Source organism: Myotis myotis, unplaced genomic scaffold, assembly GCF_014108235.1.
Source record: "Myotis myotis isolate mMyoMyo1 unplaced genomic scaffold, mMyoMyo1.p scaffold_m19_p_3, whole genome shotgun sequence".
NCBI classification, from domain to species: Eukaryota; Metazoa; Chordata; class Mammalia; order Chiroptera; family Vespertilionidae; genus Myotis; species Myotis myotis.
The window spans coordinates 153,598,300-153,612,202 of NW_023416335.1; the positions used below are offsets into that span (position 1 = coordinate 153,598,300).

At 38.0% G+C, this 13,903-nt stretch overlaps 1 protein-coding gene across 2 annotated transcripts in view; it reads left to right on the forward strand.

The window, feature by feature from the left end:
* TAFA2 (TAFA chemokine like family member 2) overlaps nt 1-13,903 on the forward strand; it is a 469,616-nt gene that overhangs the window by 410,148 nt on the left and 45,565 nt on the right. For both annotated transcript variants that reach the window (XR_004966397.1, XM_036301775.1), the window contains exons 3-4: nt 10,336-10,488; nt 11,787-11,911. Coding sequence is in view for 1 of the 2 variants with exons in the window: in XM_036301775.1 (XP_036157668.1) it covers nt 10,336-10,488; nt 11,787-11,911 (278 nt within the window). In the remaining variant the exon portion in view is untranslated. The remainder of the gene's footprint in view (nt 1-10,335; nt 10,489-11,786; nt 11,912-13,903) is intronic.

Sequence of the window (13,903 nt, forward strand, 5' to 3'; positions counted from 1 at the left end):
GGTTAAAGGAGAAAGTATGGCTGCTGGTTTGTGAATTTCCTGGGTACTTTGAAGGTGGAAACTTGTCTCTTGCTCTTAAAAGTAAGGGTAAAGAATCCCTCTGCTAATAATTAGCTTTTGTTCATTATAACTTTAATTACAAAAACTTAAATGTCCTAGGCAGCATATTTTTGGGGGTCACAGAACAGAGACATCACTGGGTTATCTGAGGGGAAAATAGGGCTCATTAAAAACTATTGTAGGGAAAATTTCAGGAAGACCTCGCAAAGGGCAGATGCCAAGGCAGCTGAAGGAACTACCTGTTACCTCTCTCTGCTCCTCTCCTGTTTGCTTCCCCAGACACTGCATCTCTCATCACCATGGGGTGCACAACATTCTCCATAGGTCATCTGCCTCCTGATCCAGATGACCTTGGGCTCAAATGCCCATTTCCATGTGGCTATTCTGACTTCTAGTCCAAATTTCCAGAGGGATGGATTTGATTGGTCTAGCTCCTCTTTTTCAGATCAGGCCTCCCGAGCAAAAGTTTCTGGGCAGTTTATAAAGAGACCACTGTTGCTTCCCTCAGTATCAGTTCTCATTTAAAAACGAAGGAGGTACAAGATGTTCATGTTTAAACTGAGGGCAAATGAATCCAAAAGTCTCCCAAGAGCGAATCTTCTGTCCCACCTTTCTCTTAAAATACACTGAGGACATCGTCTGGTTGCGAGTTTGCTTTTGTTAAGAGAGACTGTACTGTTAATTAGGGTGATTCTTTAGTGCCAATCTATCTTTCCCCAATAATTTTATTTTTTCCATATAAAATTGGAGACATTTCAGAAAACAGGCTTTGCAAAAATGTCACTGGCACTTGGCTATTTCCTGCCCAATCATCCTGACTTCATAAATTATGCAAATTTTTGAAATTTCATTGAGCTATTTAAGTGATCATTTCTTTTAATTAGATTGCTTTACCAGGAAGTCTAAAAATGTGCCTTGTTTTCTCCTTCTAATGAATTAAAGTGAGAAATTAGCTGTCTCAAAAATTTTGGTTTCAGCACATTTTCCATTCAAAGTGATTTACAGCAACTTCAATCCACTAACCCGCCTGCATTTTAGATGCTTATTTTGGTGTGAGTAGGTGATATTTTATTTCTGTGTAGAAGGTATAATGCAGACCCTCTGGAGAGCTATTCAGGATGGGTAAAACTATTAAATAGGAGTGTATGGAGACAAACAAAATTTCAGAATCAATGAGACAAATCAGAATACAAATAACTGAAATTCAATGGAGAGGAAACCAGATAGGTACAAATTCACAATGTAATGCTAAATTTACTCTCTCTGTAGCTTAGGTGTCAGATTCAATTTTTTTTACATGTATCTTATGTCAACACAAGTATATATAGACTTTTTTGTAATATGAAATCAGAACTTTTGTAAAATGTAGGTAACTTTCCCTCACAGCTGTCTTTGTAGTGTATACACGCTGCATTGTTTTGATATTTACTGATTACTTAAAAAGTAAAAATCAAGATAATTAACATTTCAGTTGCTAAACAGTCAAAAAGTAGTTTCATCCAGTACATGGTCTGATTTAGTCTTCATAAGAACCCATGGAGCCATTTTAGACATGAACAAACAAGTTCCTTGAAGGTGAATGGGCTTGTTCGAGGCTTTGCTCAGTCAAGTGTAGGTGAAAATAGGCGGGGACTGAGGTATTTCAGCTCCAGAGCTCATGCCCTTTCAAGGGTACTAAGCATTGCATGTGGGACAGGGATACCTTCCCTGCATTTCTCCACAGCATCTGGATCTTTCCTCTGTAGCACATGTGCAGCTCTATAGAAAAGCCACCAGAGAACAGTGGTCAAGGTCATGGATTCTCTCTGGTTTTGTCCCTTGCTAGTTACATTACCTTGGGTAAGCTACTTAACATTTCTGCGGTTCTGTTTCTGCAACCGTAAATTGGGAATAATTATAGCTTCCCCTTTAATGGTTGCTGTGATGATAAAATAGAATAACACTTGGCATACAGTTAAAATTCAGTAAATGTTAGCAATTACCATTAATTGTTTCCAGCGTGAATGAATTATTCTGACATATAGAATGTGATATGCAAAGCTTTGTGCTCTTATTAACCCTAAGGCCAGCAACCTCTACCCAAGGTGAATGATTTACGTAACTATTATTCTGCTGTGAACTCATTTTTCATAGTTATGTATTTATAGTTGTTTCACAGGTGATGAATAAAATGTGAACATATTAACACATATGTAAATATAAGTGTACACATATAATTATGTATGTATATAATGCTTAAAAAAATCTCTGCATGCTTACAAATAAAATGCTATTTAATTCATTTTGCCCCCTTATGGAGAGGTGCCTTTCAATGTGTAAAAAAAAATAATTTGGAAAAAATGTCTTATAGGACTTCATGCCAGAATATACCTTTGCAAAACATTTAGGAATCTTAAGATATGATTTAAGTGGTAGTCTCTTAAGGCCATGTTTCTGGGCCATTATACGGCTAATGATCCTATTGTTGAAATAACATGTAAGGTAATAAGATTGGAAGGCACAATTAGAGCTGGGTAAGGCTTGGTATTCTTATTTTTATAAGAATTAAACTGATGTGTCTCTAGTGTCACTTCACAAAATTGGAGGAGGCAACTTTGTGTTTATGCATCACATCCAGACAGGGAAAAATTGCAGACTAGCAACCAGGTGGGTTGTGTTTCTTTTTGTTTTTAACTTCAGAATTCTTACATAAAAAATAAAAATTTGTGCCCAATTGGTGTTGCTCAGTGGTTGAAAATCGACCCATGAGCCAGGAGGTCACAATTCCATTCCTAGTCAGGGCACATGCCCAGGTTTCTGGCTCGGTCCCCAGTAGGGGGCATTGCTGGAAACCAAGATCAACAGTAATTAATATAAATGCGAGGAGTCCCTCAGAAGGCTAATCTGGACTCCTTTGATATTCAGAGGGTGAATATTTACATTTTATTACCTACTGCTGACTCAATGGTCTAAAGAAACTCCCCCAAAACCTGATAATCTTCTGTTTACTAAATATTACCATTGATATGTCTGTTTGCATTTCTAAAAGGCAGTTGTGTATTCTAGTAAATAAAAGCAGCTGGGAAGGGAGACTCAGTGGAACTTGACTACTACAGTTAAGTTTTTCCCTGGCTTCCCCCCATAATTTCAAAATTATTATTTCTTTTTTTGTGTGTCAATTTGCGCATCAGCTCTTTCTCCAAGCCTTTGAACCCGAAAACCACGCTGGCTGTGGCCTTTCACAGGACATAGAGGAGGCAGCCAATCAATGATTCTCATCATTGATGTTCCTATCCCTCTGAAATCAGGTCTTTTTTTTTTAATTATTCTTTTTTTCATTTAAATCTTCTCCAGGGGGTCTCGCATCATTTTATTATGATGCTAACTGATTGTCTGTGAAGCCTGTTTTGTTAATTTGGAAAAACCTTAATATTTGATTAGGTTAGTTTAGCATGAGCTCTGTCTGAATCTGTGTAGAGAATTCTAGTAACTGCTTGAATTCCTTACAGTCTCATTAACCTTTTAAAATAAAACCACAGGCATTAGTTTTACCTTCTTAAATTATTTGTTTACCACCTATTAAACACATACCACATACTGAGCAGTTTACATGAAAAATTAGTCTTTGTCCACAAGAATTTAGTTATAAGAAGTACATCAGATAAATGAGAAAACTACATATATTTATATACATGCTATGCTTAGGTGGACTAAATTCTGCAAGAAGATTCATTTCCCTGTTTTGAGGCATATCTACCAGCATATATAAAGTAATACTGAACAGTCAATACTCTCCCTACCTAAGCCTTCAAACTCTTTCAATATAAGATTATCCATCTATCCCTCTATCCATCCTATTTTTAAAAAGATTATCCCTCTCTCATTCTCCCACAATAAACTTTACAACTTGAGTTCTAATAAGAACAGCAAAGGCTGAGAGAGATTTTTCACAAAATCACATTTCTTGCCAGGAAACAAAACCTGTATGCCTGAGTATTTTATTCATAGGCAATGAAAAGAAAGTTTAGGGCAGAAAAGCCTCATGTCTGTTAGGCCTGCCTTTGCTGACGCCTTTATTATTAATCTCTTAGCGTTTCGTCCCATGGTCTGTCTTCCCATTGCAGCGCCTACCTTATCCTCCTCTCCATTGAACCACGTGTGCATTTCACTTCCGTTCTCCTCAGAGAAAAAAGAAGCACACTTTCTTCAACAGAGCGCTGACGTACGGAACTTAGCCCATGTAATTATCCAACTGTGGAAGAATTCATTACAATTCTTTGAATCACATAAATATCTAAACAAATTTTTCTTTTTCATATTTATTCTGCATTGACTTAAATAAGGTAAATGATCCAGGTTTTGAGATACCATACTTACCTGAATTATTCTCCAACTAATGCATTTAGGAAAATATACTGAACAGTCCAAGAGAAAGTACTACTGAGGCTTAAGTTTTGGAGCAATAATAAACAACCTCCAAATTTTAGAGGCTTATAACAATTGAAAGTTTATTTCTCAGGCATAGGTGCATCTTGGTGGGGACTCAGCTTGATCAAATCTCTACTACCAAGAACACAATTGGTTTCTCTGGCTGGTAGGGAGAAATGTGGTGAATTGCATACTCGCTCTTTTTTTTTAAATTTATTTTTCAATTAAAATTGACATACAATATTATATTAGTTTCAGTGTGCAACCCAGTGAGTAGGCATTTACATCACTTATGAAGTGATTCCCCAATAAGTCTAGTGCCCATCTGACACCATACATAGTTATTGTATTATTGAGTACATTCCCTATGCTGTACTCTATAGTCCTGTGACTATTTTGTAACTACTGATTTGTACTTCTTAACCCCTACACCTTTTACACCCATCCCATCTGGCAATCACCAAGTTGATACCTGTAACTATGAGTTTGTTTGTTATGTTTCTTCATTTATTTTTTTAGATTCCGCATATAAGTTAAATCATATGGTATTTGTTTTTTTATCTGCCTGACTTTAACTTAGCACAATAAACTCTAGGTCCATCCAGGTTGTTACAAAGGTAACATTTCATTCTTTTTATGACTGAGTCACGTTCCATTGTACAATGTACCACACTTTCTTTATCCATTTGTCTACAGATGGACACTTGGGTTGCTTCCAATATCTTGGCTATTGTGAATAATGCTGCAATAAACATAGGGGTATGTATATATTTTAAAATTAGTGTTTTGGATTTGTTAGAGAACTATCTAGAACTGGGATTGCTGAGTCGTATGATAGTTACATTTTTAATTTTTTGAGGACCCTCCATATTGGTGTATAGTGACTGCGTCAATTTACAAGCCCACCACACAGTGCATGATTCCCCTTTCTCCACATGCTTGCCAACACTTGCTGTTTGTTGATGATAGCCCTCTTAGGGCTGTGAGGTGAAATGTCATTGTGGTTTTGATTTGCATTTATTTGATGATTAGTGGTGTTGAGCATATTTTCATGTCGATTGGCCATCTATATGTCTTCTTCGAAGAAATGTCTATTTAGGTCCTCTGTCCATTTTTTATTCAGATGGTTTGGGTTTTATTTAGTGTTAAGTTGTATGAGTTTCTTATATATTCTGGATAGTAAGCTCTTATCTGACGTATCATTGGTGAATATATTCTCCCATTTAGTGAGCTGGCTTTTCGTGTTGTTGATGGTTTCCTTCACTGTGCAAAAACTTCTGTTTGGGGTAGTCCCATTTGTTTACTTTTCTTTTGTTTCCCTTGCCTGAAGAGACAGGTACAAAAACTATTGCTGAGTGACGGCAGAATTTACTGCCTATGTTTTCTTCTAGGAGTTTATAGTTTAAGGTCTTGCACTTAAGTTTTTAATCCATTTTTAGGTTTATTTTTGTATGTAATATAAAAATGCTATAGTTCCATTTTAGGTTTATTTTTATATGTAATACAAAAAATGCTATAGTTTCATTTTTTCATGTGTCTGTCCAGTTTTCCTAACACCATTTATTGGAGAGACTATCTTTAACCCATTGTATAGTCTTGCCTCCTTTGTCATAGATTAGTTATCCACACAGACTGCTCTCCTTTCCCTCTTCTCATAAGGGACTCATATTATTTAACTTTTATCTCATTGGCCTAAACAAGTCACATCACTGCATCTAAATTGAATTGGGTGGAGAAATATAGTACTGCCACATCCCAGAAAGGAGAGAACCAGAAACATTTTTTAAACAGCACTAATGACTACCACACTGATTTTTATCCTCTTATTTTTCTTGTCAAAGTCAAACTTTTGATATTGGCATTTGGGGGAAAAAATCAGATTAAGCGTCTTTTTCAATGTATGATAAAATCTTCCTTATAACAAAGTTGGTAAAATGGCCTTGGTGCTGAAATTATGCCTTTTTTTTCTCAGGGGAGAGGTTGGTGCAACCTACTGTGTGCTCCTGGCTGCCATAGTCTGGGGAAGACCAGGGAGCACTAGAGCACTCTGCCTAGCAGCTTCACTATCTGAAGAATCCTAGTAATATCTTATCTCTCACCTGGCTTCCATTCAGAGAGTGGCAGAATTAATTGCCTCATGACTAACATCTCTGTTTTCCTATATCACTATAAAAATTCCAAGCATACCAAACAATCCAATATCACAGAGATGTTTATCTTAATTCTGCTCAGTATGCCACCTCTTCTTCCATCCACTGTGCCATCTGCACTTCACAGGGTATGTCAGCCAACTTCCTGCCAGATGATCTACTGCCTTTTATAGATAAACTTGCTTTCTTCTTTTTGAGATATTTACTTCATATACTAGTACTCTTTTTTATTCTGAAACATCTCTCGTATTTCATAGAAAAACTAGATAAAATCATGTAAGAAACTGCCTCATCTTCTCACCACCTGTTCCACTCACTCACACTTACCTGCTTCAGTCAAATGGATTGTGTCCCCACATCAGTCTAATGCCAACCTCTCTGGTGCCCTGAATCTCAATTCCTTTTTCCTTCTCAAGAACATTCTTTTTCAATTATCCATTTTTCTCTCCGATATTGACTGATCTTTCTACCAGATCATTCCAGCAAGTAAGCATGCTTTTATGGTATCTGTTTTCTTTCTTCCTTTCACAGAAAAACTCCATGAAAGAAATGTTTATAATTGTACAGTTTTACATCTTATTCTGTACCAAACATACTTTACTCATGACTTTATCAAGCCATTAAAAATGATTTTATTAAGTTGAAATGCTTACAATACTAACAGAGTGCTGATGATGAGTCGGGAAGTGCTCTAAATACTTGATACATGATAAATCATTTAATTCCCAAACCAGCCATATGAAGATTATGCTATTAGCATCTCTGTTCTAGACATGAAAGACTGCCACTCAGAGATGTTGGTAATTTGCCCAAAATCACACAGCTGCTAGGAGGAGCTTAGATTTGAACCCAGCAACTTTGGTTTTAACCACTGCATCATATTACTTTTCTAAGGGACAATTATTTCGTTTAATTTATTGAACCTTTCAGTAGCATTTGACATAGCTGATCAATCCCTTCTTCTTGAAACATTTTATTCTTTGGTTTCTATGTCTTTACTTTGGGTTCTTCTTTCTCGCACCCCATATGTTGGTCCTATCAGTCTTTTTTTTTTTTTTTTTTTTTTCTGTTTCCTTCATTGCAAGTCTATATTTTGGACATTTTCCCCTTCTTTGCTGGTAGCCTTTCCATGGTAATTTGGTTCAGATCTGTTGAGTGTGAATCTGGAGCCCATATTTCTTCTCTAAGCTCTATTTCATAAATGATGCTGCCTGATTTATATCTCTACTTGAGTATCTTATAAGGATATCACATTTAACAGAGAAAAAAAGAGAACTAGCCCAACCCATCTTTTGCCAAATTCTCCTTTCCCCAAGACTTTATTTACCAACACCACCAACCTCAGGACAAATTTAGGAGTAATCCTTAATTCCTTTTCCCCTCACAGCTAATTAATCCTTAATTCCTTTTCCCCTCTACCCATTAGCAAGTCAAACCAACCCTTCACTGAACCCCTAACCTGCTACTTTCCCACAACTCTGCTGCTGTTAGTATAGTCTTAGTTCCATCCTTTATCAATTAGACTCCTGCAGTCTCTTCATAATTGGTTTCCCTCATTACACTCTTGCTTGTTCTTTTCCCCAGTCCTTTCTCTAAAGAGCAGCCTGAAAAAATGTCTAAAGTGTTAATGAGATAATACCATTTCTACCCAAAGACTTTCCCTTGCAATGAGAGTCAAGTCCCATCTCCTTACTGTGGCATACCAGACCCTACATGATCTTCCCACACTTCTGACACCTTTCCCTTGACTTCTCAGTTGTTCAGCCACACTGGTCATCCTCCTGTCCTGAGAACATACCATGCTTTTGCCTATTTGGTACCTTGTCATTGCTGCTCTTTCTCTTTGGAATGCTCTTCCTTAGATCTTCATAATGGGTGCTTCCTTTTCTTCACTTGGGTCATTATTCAGGTTCCTCTTTGAGAGGTCTTCCTTGAGACTCGCTAAAATATACATTTTCTCTGTCCTTAATTACTCTCAAAAACATACTGCAGTTCCTTCAAAGCACTTACAAATCTAATATTGTCCTATGGAATCATTAACTTAGGCATTATTATTTGTTTTCTCCAGAGGAATATGAGCTCTTTGAGGACATGGTCTATGTCCCTCTTATTCACTGCTGCAACCCTAGAACTCAGAACCATGCCTGATGTGTGGTATTGACTCAATTAAAATGTGACTATGTATAGTGTAGAAAGCAGTATGATGACTTGTATAACACAAAACATTAAATAAGTTAAAACAAATGGAATCATCATTAGCTAAGAAAGTATGTTCCAGAAGTAGATAGAGAAGTCTTGGGGAAAGGAGAATTTAGCAAAAAATAGGTTGGGCTAGAATGTCTTTTGTTTTCTTTTTTCTCTAATGTGAGCTCCTTATAAGACACTTAAGTAGAGATATAATTCAGGAAGCATCACTTATGAAATAGAGCTTAGGAAAGAAATCTGGGCTGTAGATTTACACTTAAGAGACCTAAACCAATAGGTACAAGTCATAGACTGAACGAAATTATCATGGGGAGGCCACCACCAAAGCATGAGGAATGGAAGTCTCGCTCTTAAGTTTTTAGTTTGGTAGGGTCGCTTTGTGACTTTGGAAATGATATTTGCTTCTTAAGAGCTCTTTTGAGAATTATGTGTCAAAGCTGTATGTCATACTTGAGCTTCTTGATCGCTCATGGAGGTATGAGGTGGATAATATGTGTGATTTCCTCTTTCTCACAAGGAAAATCTAAAGAAGTTATCTAACCTGAGTTACTGCACAGTGGTTCCTCATCTCCCAGGGAAGATTAATATTATAAATGCCAAAAAATATTATAAATGCATAATGTGCTCTTTTCAATATGTTTATAACATTAAAGTACATTTGTTTTTATAGCAATCAGTTTTAAAATTTCTGAAAGTATGGTATTTCAATAAATATTGGATTCTAAGCTATTTTTGTTTTTAGCAGATGAAACTTTTGCTTTATCATGTCACAGTAGGAGTAATAGAACCTCATCATAATCTGATGTCAGGTCCCCAAATTTCACCTTCATAGCCTTACTGCAAAGTGGATGAAATGGGACCTCACAGCTTTTTGGACTGGGTTTCTAGGCTAGATATAAATCCACCCAAGTTCTGGCTGTACTTGGTGCCATTTGGTGGCAGTTGTCCCCTCAGGCAAAATTGGAAGGAATGATTTTTGGGTTCTGAAACTGGCTGGAACTTTTGGGACAATAATAGCAATTTCAAGAATCAGCCAATTAATTCATTTCCAGAGAAACTGTACAGGAGGGGGAAATCCTACCTTCATCATTGCTTCTTGAAAATTGGTATTCTGCCTGACCTTACACTCACCCATCAGCCCCACTGTAGCATATTTGTCCAGGGGTTTACCTTACTTTAACATGTTGAACAAAAAGGTGTAAAGAGAAGCCACATACAACTAAGTACGTTTTTGTTGGCACTATATATTGCTCCTTTATTTCAGACTGTTCTAACAGCTTATTTTAATCTAGTCACTAATTATTCCTGCTTCACCAAGCATTTACTGGCAGAAATGGTCCTGCCACATTTAGAAAAGAAATCAACTTCCATTATGGAGTCAGCATCATTGTAGGTCCAGTTTCATGCCTGGTGGGCCCCTTATAGAGCTATATTTAATGCACTGCTAATTAAAAAGAAGAAGGAAGTGTCCAAAGCTTTCTTAATGTCTCATCTTTTGTTTTTGTTTGTACAGCTCACCATGTTAAAACGGGCACTTGCGAGGTGGTGGCACTCCACAGATGCTGTAATAAGAACAAGATAGAAGAACGGTCACAAACTGTCAAGTGCTCCTGCTTCCCTGGGCAGGTGGCAGGCACCACGCGAGCTGCTCCATCTTGCGTGGATGGTGCGACTTTTACATTGCTCATTGCGGTAGTGTAGCTCGGGACTGCTTAGAACTGGAACCCCACTGTAATGCTATTGACGGGGCCAATTCTGAGGGACCACAGTATAGATTATGTGGTTGATATGAGGTTATTTGGAAGGCATTTTGAAATCCAAAATCCTTTGGAAGGAGGTATAAGGTCTTACCCAGTTTCATAATAAATGGCATTATAATGGGGTTCCAACAAGTTCAAGTGCTTCTTTGATGCCATGAAATACTGATTTACCAGATGAGGATATGTGTGTGTAAATTAACTGGGAAAGAAAAGATGAAAACAGATGATTAAATAGTATGAATTTCTAAGTCCATGGATGGTTTTTAAGAATGAAAAATGAACATCATGCACATGAGAGACTATTTAGTTGTGGATAGAATTCAGATAAAATGTTGGTTATTGTAAAGATGCATCAGAATGTTCATTTCTTTAATATTTACCTAATTAAAATAGGATATCCAGCCATTTAATTGATGTTACCATAAATAATAATTTAAGTGCTCATATTAGCATGGTCTATATCTTGTGAAGTTGGCTACTACCCACAATAAAGAAATTTTTAAAAAAATTGCATTAACTCTAATGCCCTCTGATTTTCAGCCTACTGTGGGAAATATAACATTTATTCTAAAATATTGACTCTAAATTGGTCAGAGGCTTATTTGCTTATCTGTTTATGTAAATCAGTTCATAAATACATACTATTAGTTTCTTTCAAATATATCAGTTTTCATTAAGCCTATATATTCCCATGGAAAATCATTCAACAGTGTGCTTATTGTGTATTGTATGTTTAAAGACTCAAAAGGGTAAGTCTCATGTAAAGTATTCTTACCATAAAGTAAAGTTAAAATAATTATTCTACTCAGAAAATCTAGATTTAGCCTTTTGGGGGGGGGGGGGGGAAGGCAGGCAGACCCTAAAACCTAAAACACAGTCTAGCCCAGCCGTGGGCAAACTACGGCCCGCGGGCCGGATCCGGCCCGTTTGAAATGAATAAAACTATTGAAAAAAAAGACTGTACCCTTTTATGTAATGATGTTTACTTTGAATTTATATTAGTTCACACAAACACTCCATCCATGCTTTTGTTCCGGCCCTCCAGTCCAGTTTAAGAACCGATTGTGGCCCTCGAGTCAAAAAGTTTGCCCACCCCTGGTCTAGCCAGTTATAGGAAAAATTGGTGGCTTTTTCTTTAAATGTGCACCCAGAGAATGAACAAACCCAACAGAAAACATTGCATCTATTTTTCTATCTCCTGTAGCTTCCATAGTGGAACAGAAATGGTGGTGTCATATGCAGCCATGTCTTGAGGGAGAGGAATGTAAAGTTCTTCCTGATCGGAAAGGCTGGAGCTGCTCCTCTGGGAATAAAGTGAAAACAACTCGGGTAAGTGGAGAGCCAGCTTGGGAAAGTAAAACGTCTCTGAATTAACGAAGTGTACACGGTGACATCTTGAAGTGTTGGTTGTAGAATGAGAGGGCATAGTTTTCCATAGTACGTTTTTCCACATTTTCTCCCTAATTCATTTTTCATGGCACATTTTTATTTCATTCAGAATAACATCTCTAGATGCCATCAGCTGTTGTGTTACCTAATAAACAAATGTTGTTTGTTCCCTCATGAGATACTGACAGTAATGTGAAAACCTCCAAGGGTGTATATTAAAAATGCTGGGAAGGTGATCCCAATCCCTTATTCTACTCATGGATAGTACTCTGAATAGATTCTCAAAAAAAAAGAAAAAAAAGAAAAAAAGATTTTATTTTATACTAGAGGCCTGGTGGATTCGTGCACCAGTGGGGTCCCTCAGCCTGGCCTGTGGGGATCAGGCCAAAACCAGCTCTCCAACATCCCCGGAGGGTTCCTGGATTGCAAAAGGGTGCAGGCCAGGCCGAGGGACCCCACTGGTGCACGACTGGGGCCAGGGAGGGACCACGGGAGGGCTCCAGGGCATGTCTGGACCATCTCGCCCAGTCTCAATTGGCTGGACCCCAGCAGCATGCTAACTTACCAGTCAGAGCATCTGTCCCCTGATGGTCAGTGCATGTCATAGCAACTGGACGAACAAATGGTTGGACACTTAGCATATTAGGCTTTTATTTTATAGGTATGACAATAAAATTTACCAACTAAGATTCTTGCATTTTTATGAAAGTAATTATTTTGATCTCCCTGATTTCTGGATCAATAAATAGTTTTCTAATATAATATAAACTTTACATGGGCCTGTTTAATTGATGTTATCACAAATAGTTTGTTAAGTGTTCAAATTACCACAGTATATTCCATGGGTCAATATGAAAAGAATACTCTTTAGACAATGATATATTTCAGCTTGCAATGCTGACTTCTGGGAAATGGGAGAGAAGTGAAAAACAGTGTTATTCTTTGATCTCCTAATTAGCTCAAAGGATGTTCTGGACTGGAGATTTTAAGTATTTTCTTTGTACAATTATCTGTGAAAGTTCTGTCTTGTTTTACTGAGGGGAAAGTAGACAATTGATCAGAATTAAATCATTGTACACAGGGATGTTTTATAAAAAAAAACAGAACATAAACCCGGCCTATTGGCTCAGTGGTTGAGCATTGACCCATTCACTAGGAGATTGCCAGTTCAATTCCTGGTCAGAGCATATACCTGAGTTGCAGGCTCAATCCCCAGCAGAGGGCGTGCAGGAGACAGCCAATCTATGATGTTTTTCTCTCAGCAATGTTTCTACCTCTCCCTCTTTCTTCCTCTCTCTCTAAAATAAAATTTAAAAAATTAAAAAAACCAAACAACAAAGTAACATAAAACTAGATACTGGTAATTGACAATAACAGTTTTTAATAAACCTGTCTGGGAGAAGTGTTGTGCACCTCCTTCTGGGGCCAAAAAAATAACTAAATCAGAGAACATCCACCTGGAATTAACAAATTAGACAGAGCTGATAAAATTTTCAATAAGGAAGGTCAAAGGATGCCTAGAGAATGCTGCTTGACAGCCATAACCTGGGTGGAACCACCACCATGCCCCAGCAGTGAGTCGTGCAGTACCTCCTGGCAGGCTCCCAGACATCTGCAGTGACCTTCCATACCAGGCCTCCTCATCAGCCTGCCAGGACCCAGCATCCCAGCATCCAGCTCCAGGACCCCACAGTGAGAGCAAGCCAGGGGGACCCCTGTGCCCAACCGCTGCCCCAGAACTGTGCTTCCAGTCTGACCTGGAGCCACCTGAGCCCTGGGTCCTTCTGTCAGGGTGACCCAGAGCAACATAGTGCATGCCCCACTCTGAGCCATAGGAGAGCATGGATTGTGAGACCCAGAATAACCCATGTCTGTTTCACCCCAGGCCCCAGGAGGGGTGATCCGGAGCAACCCAGTGCATGCCTCACTCAG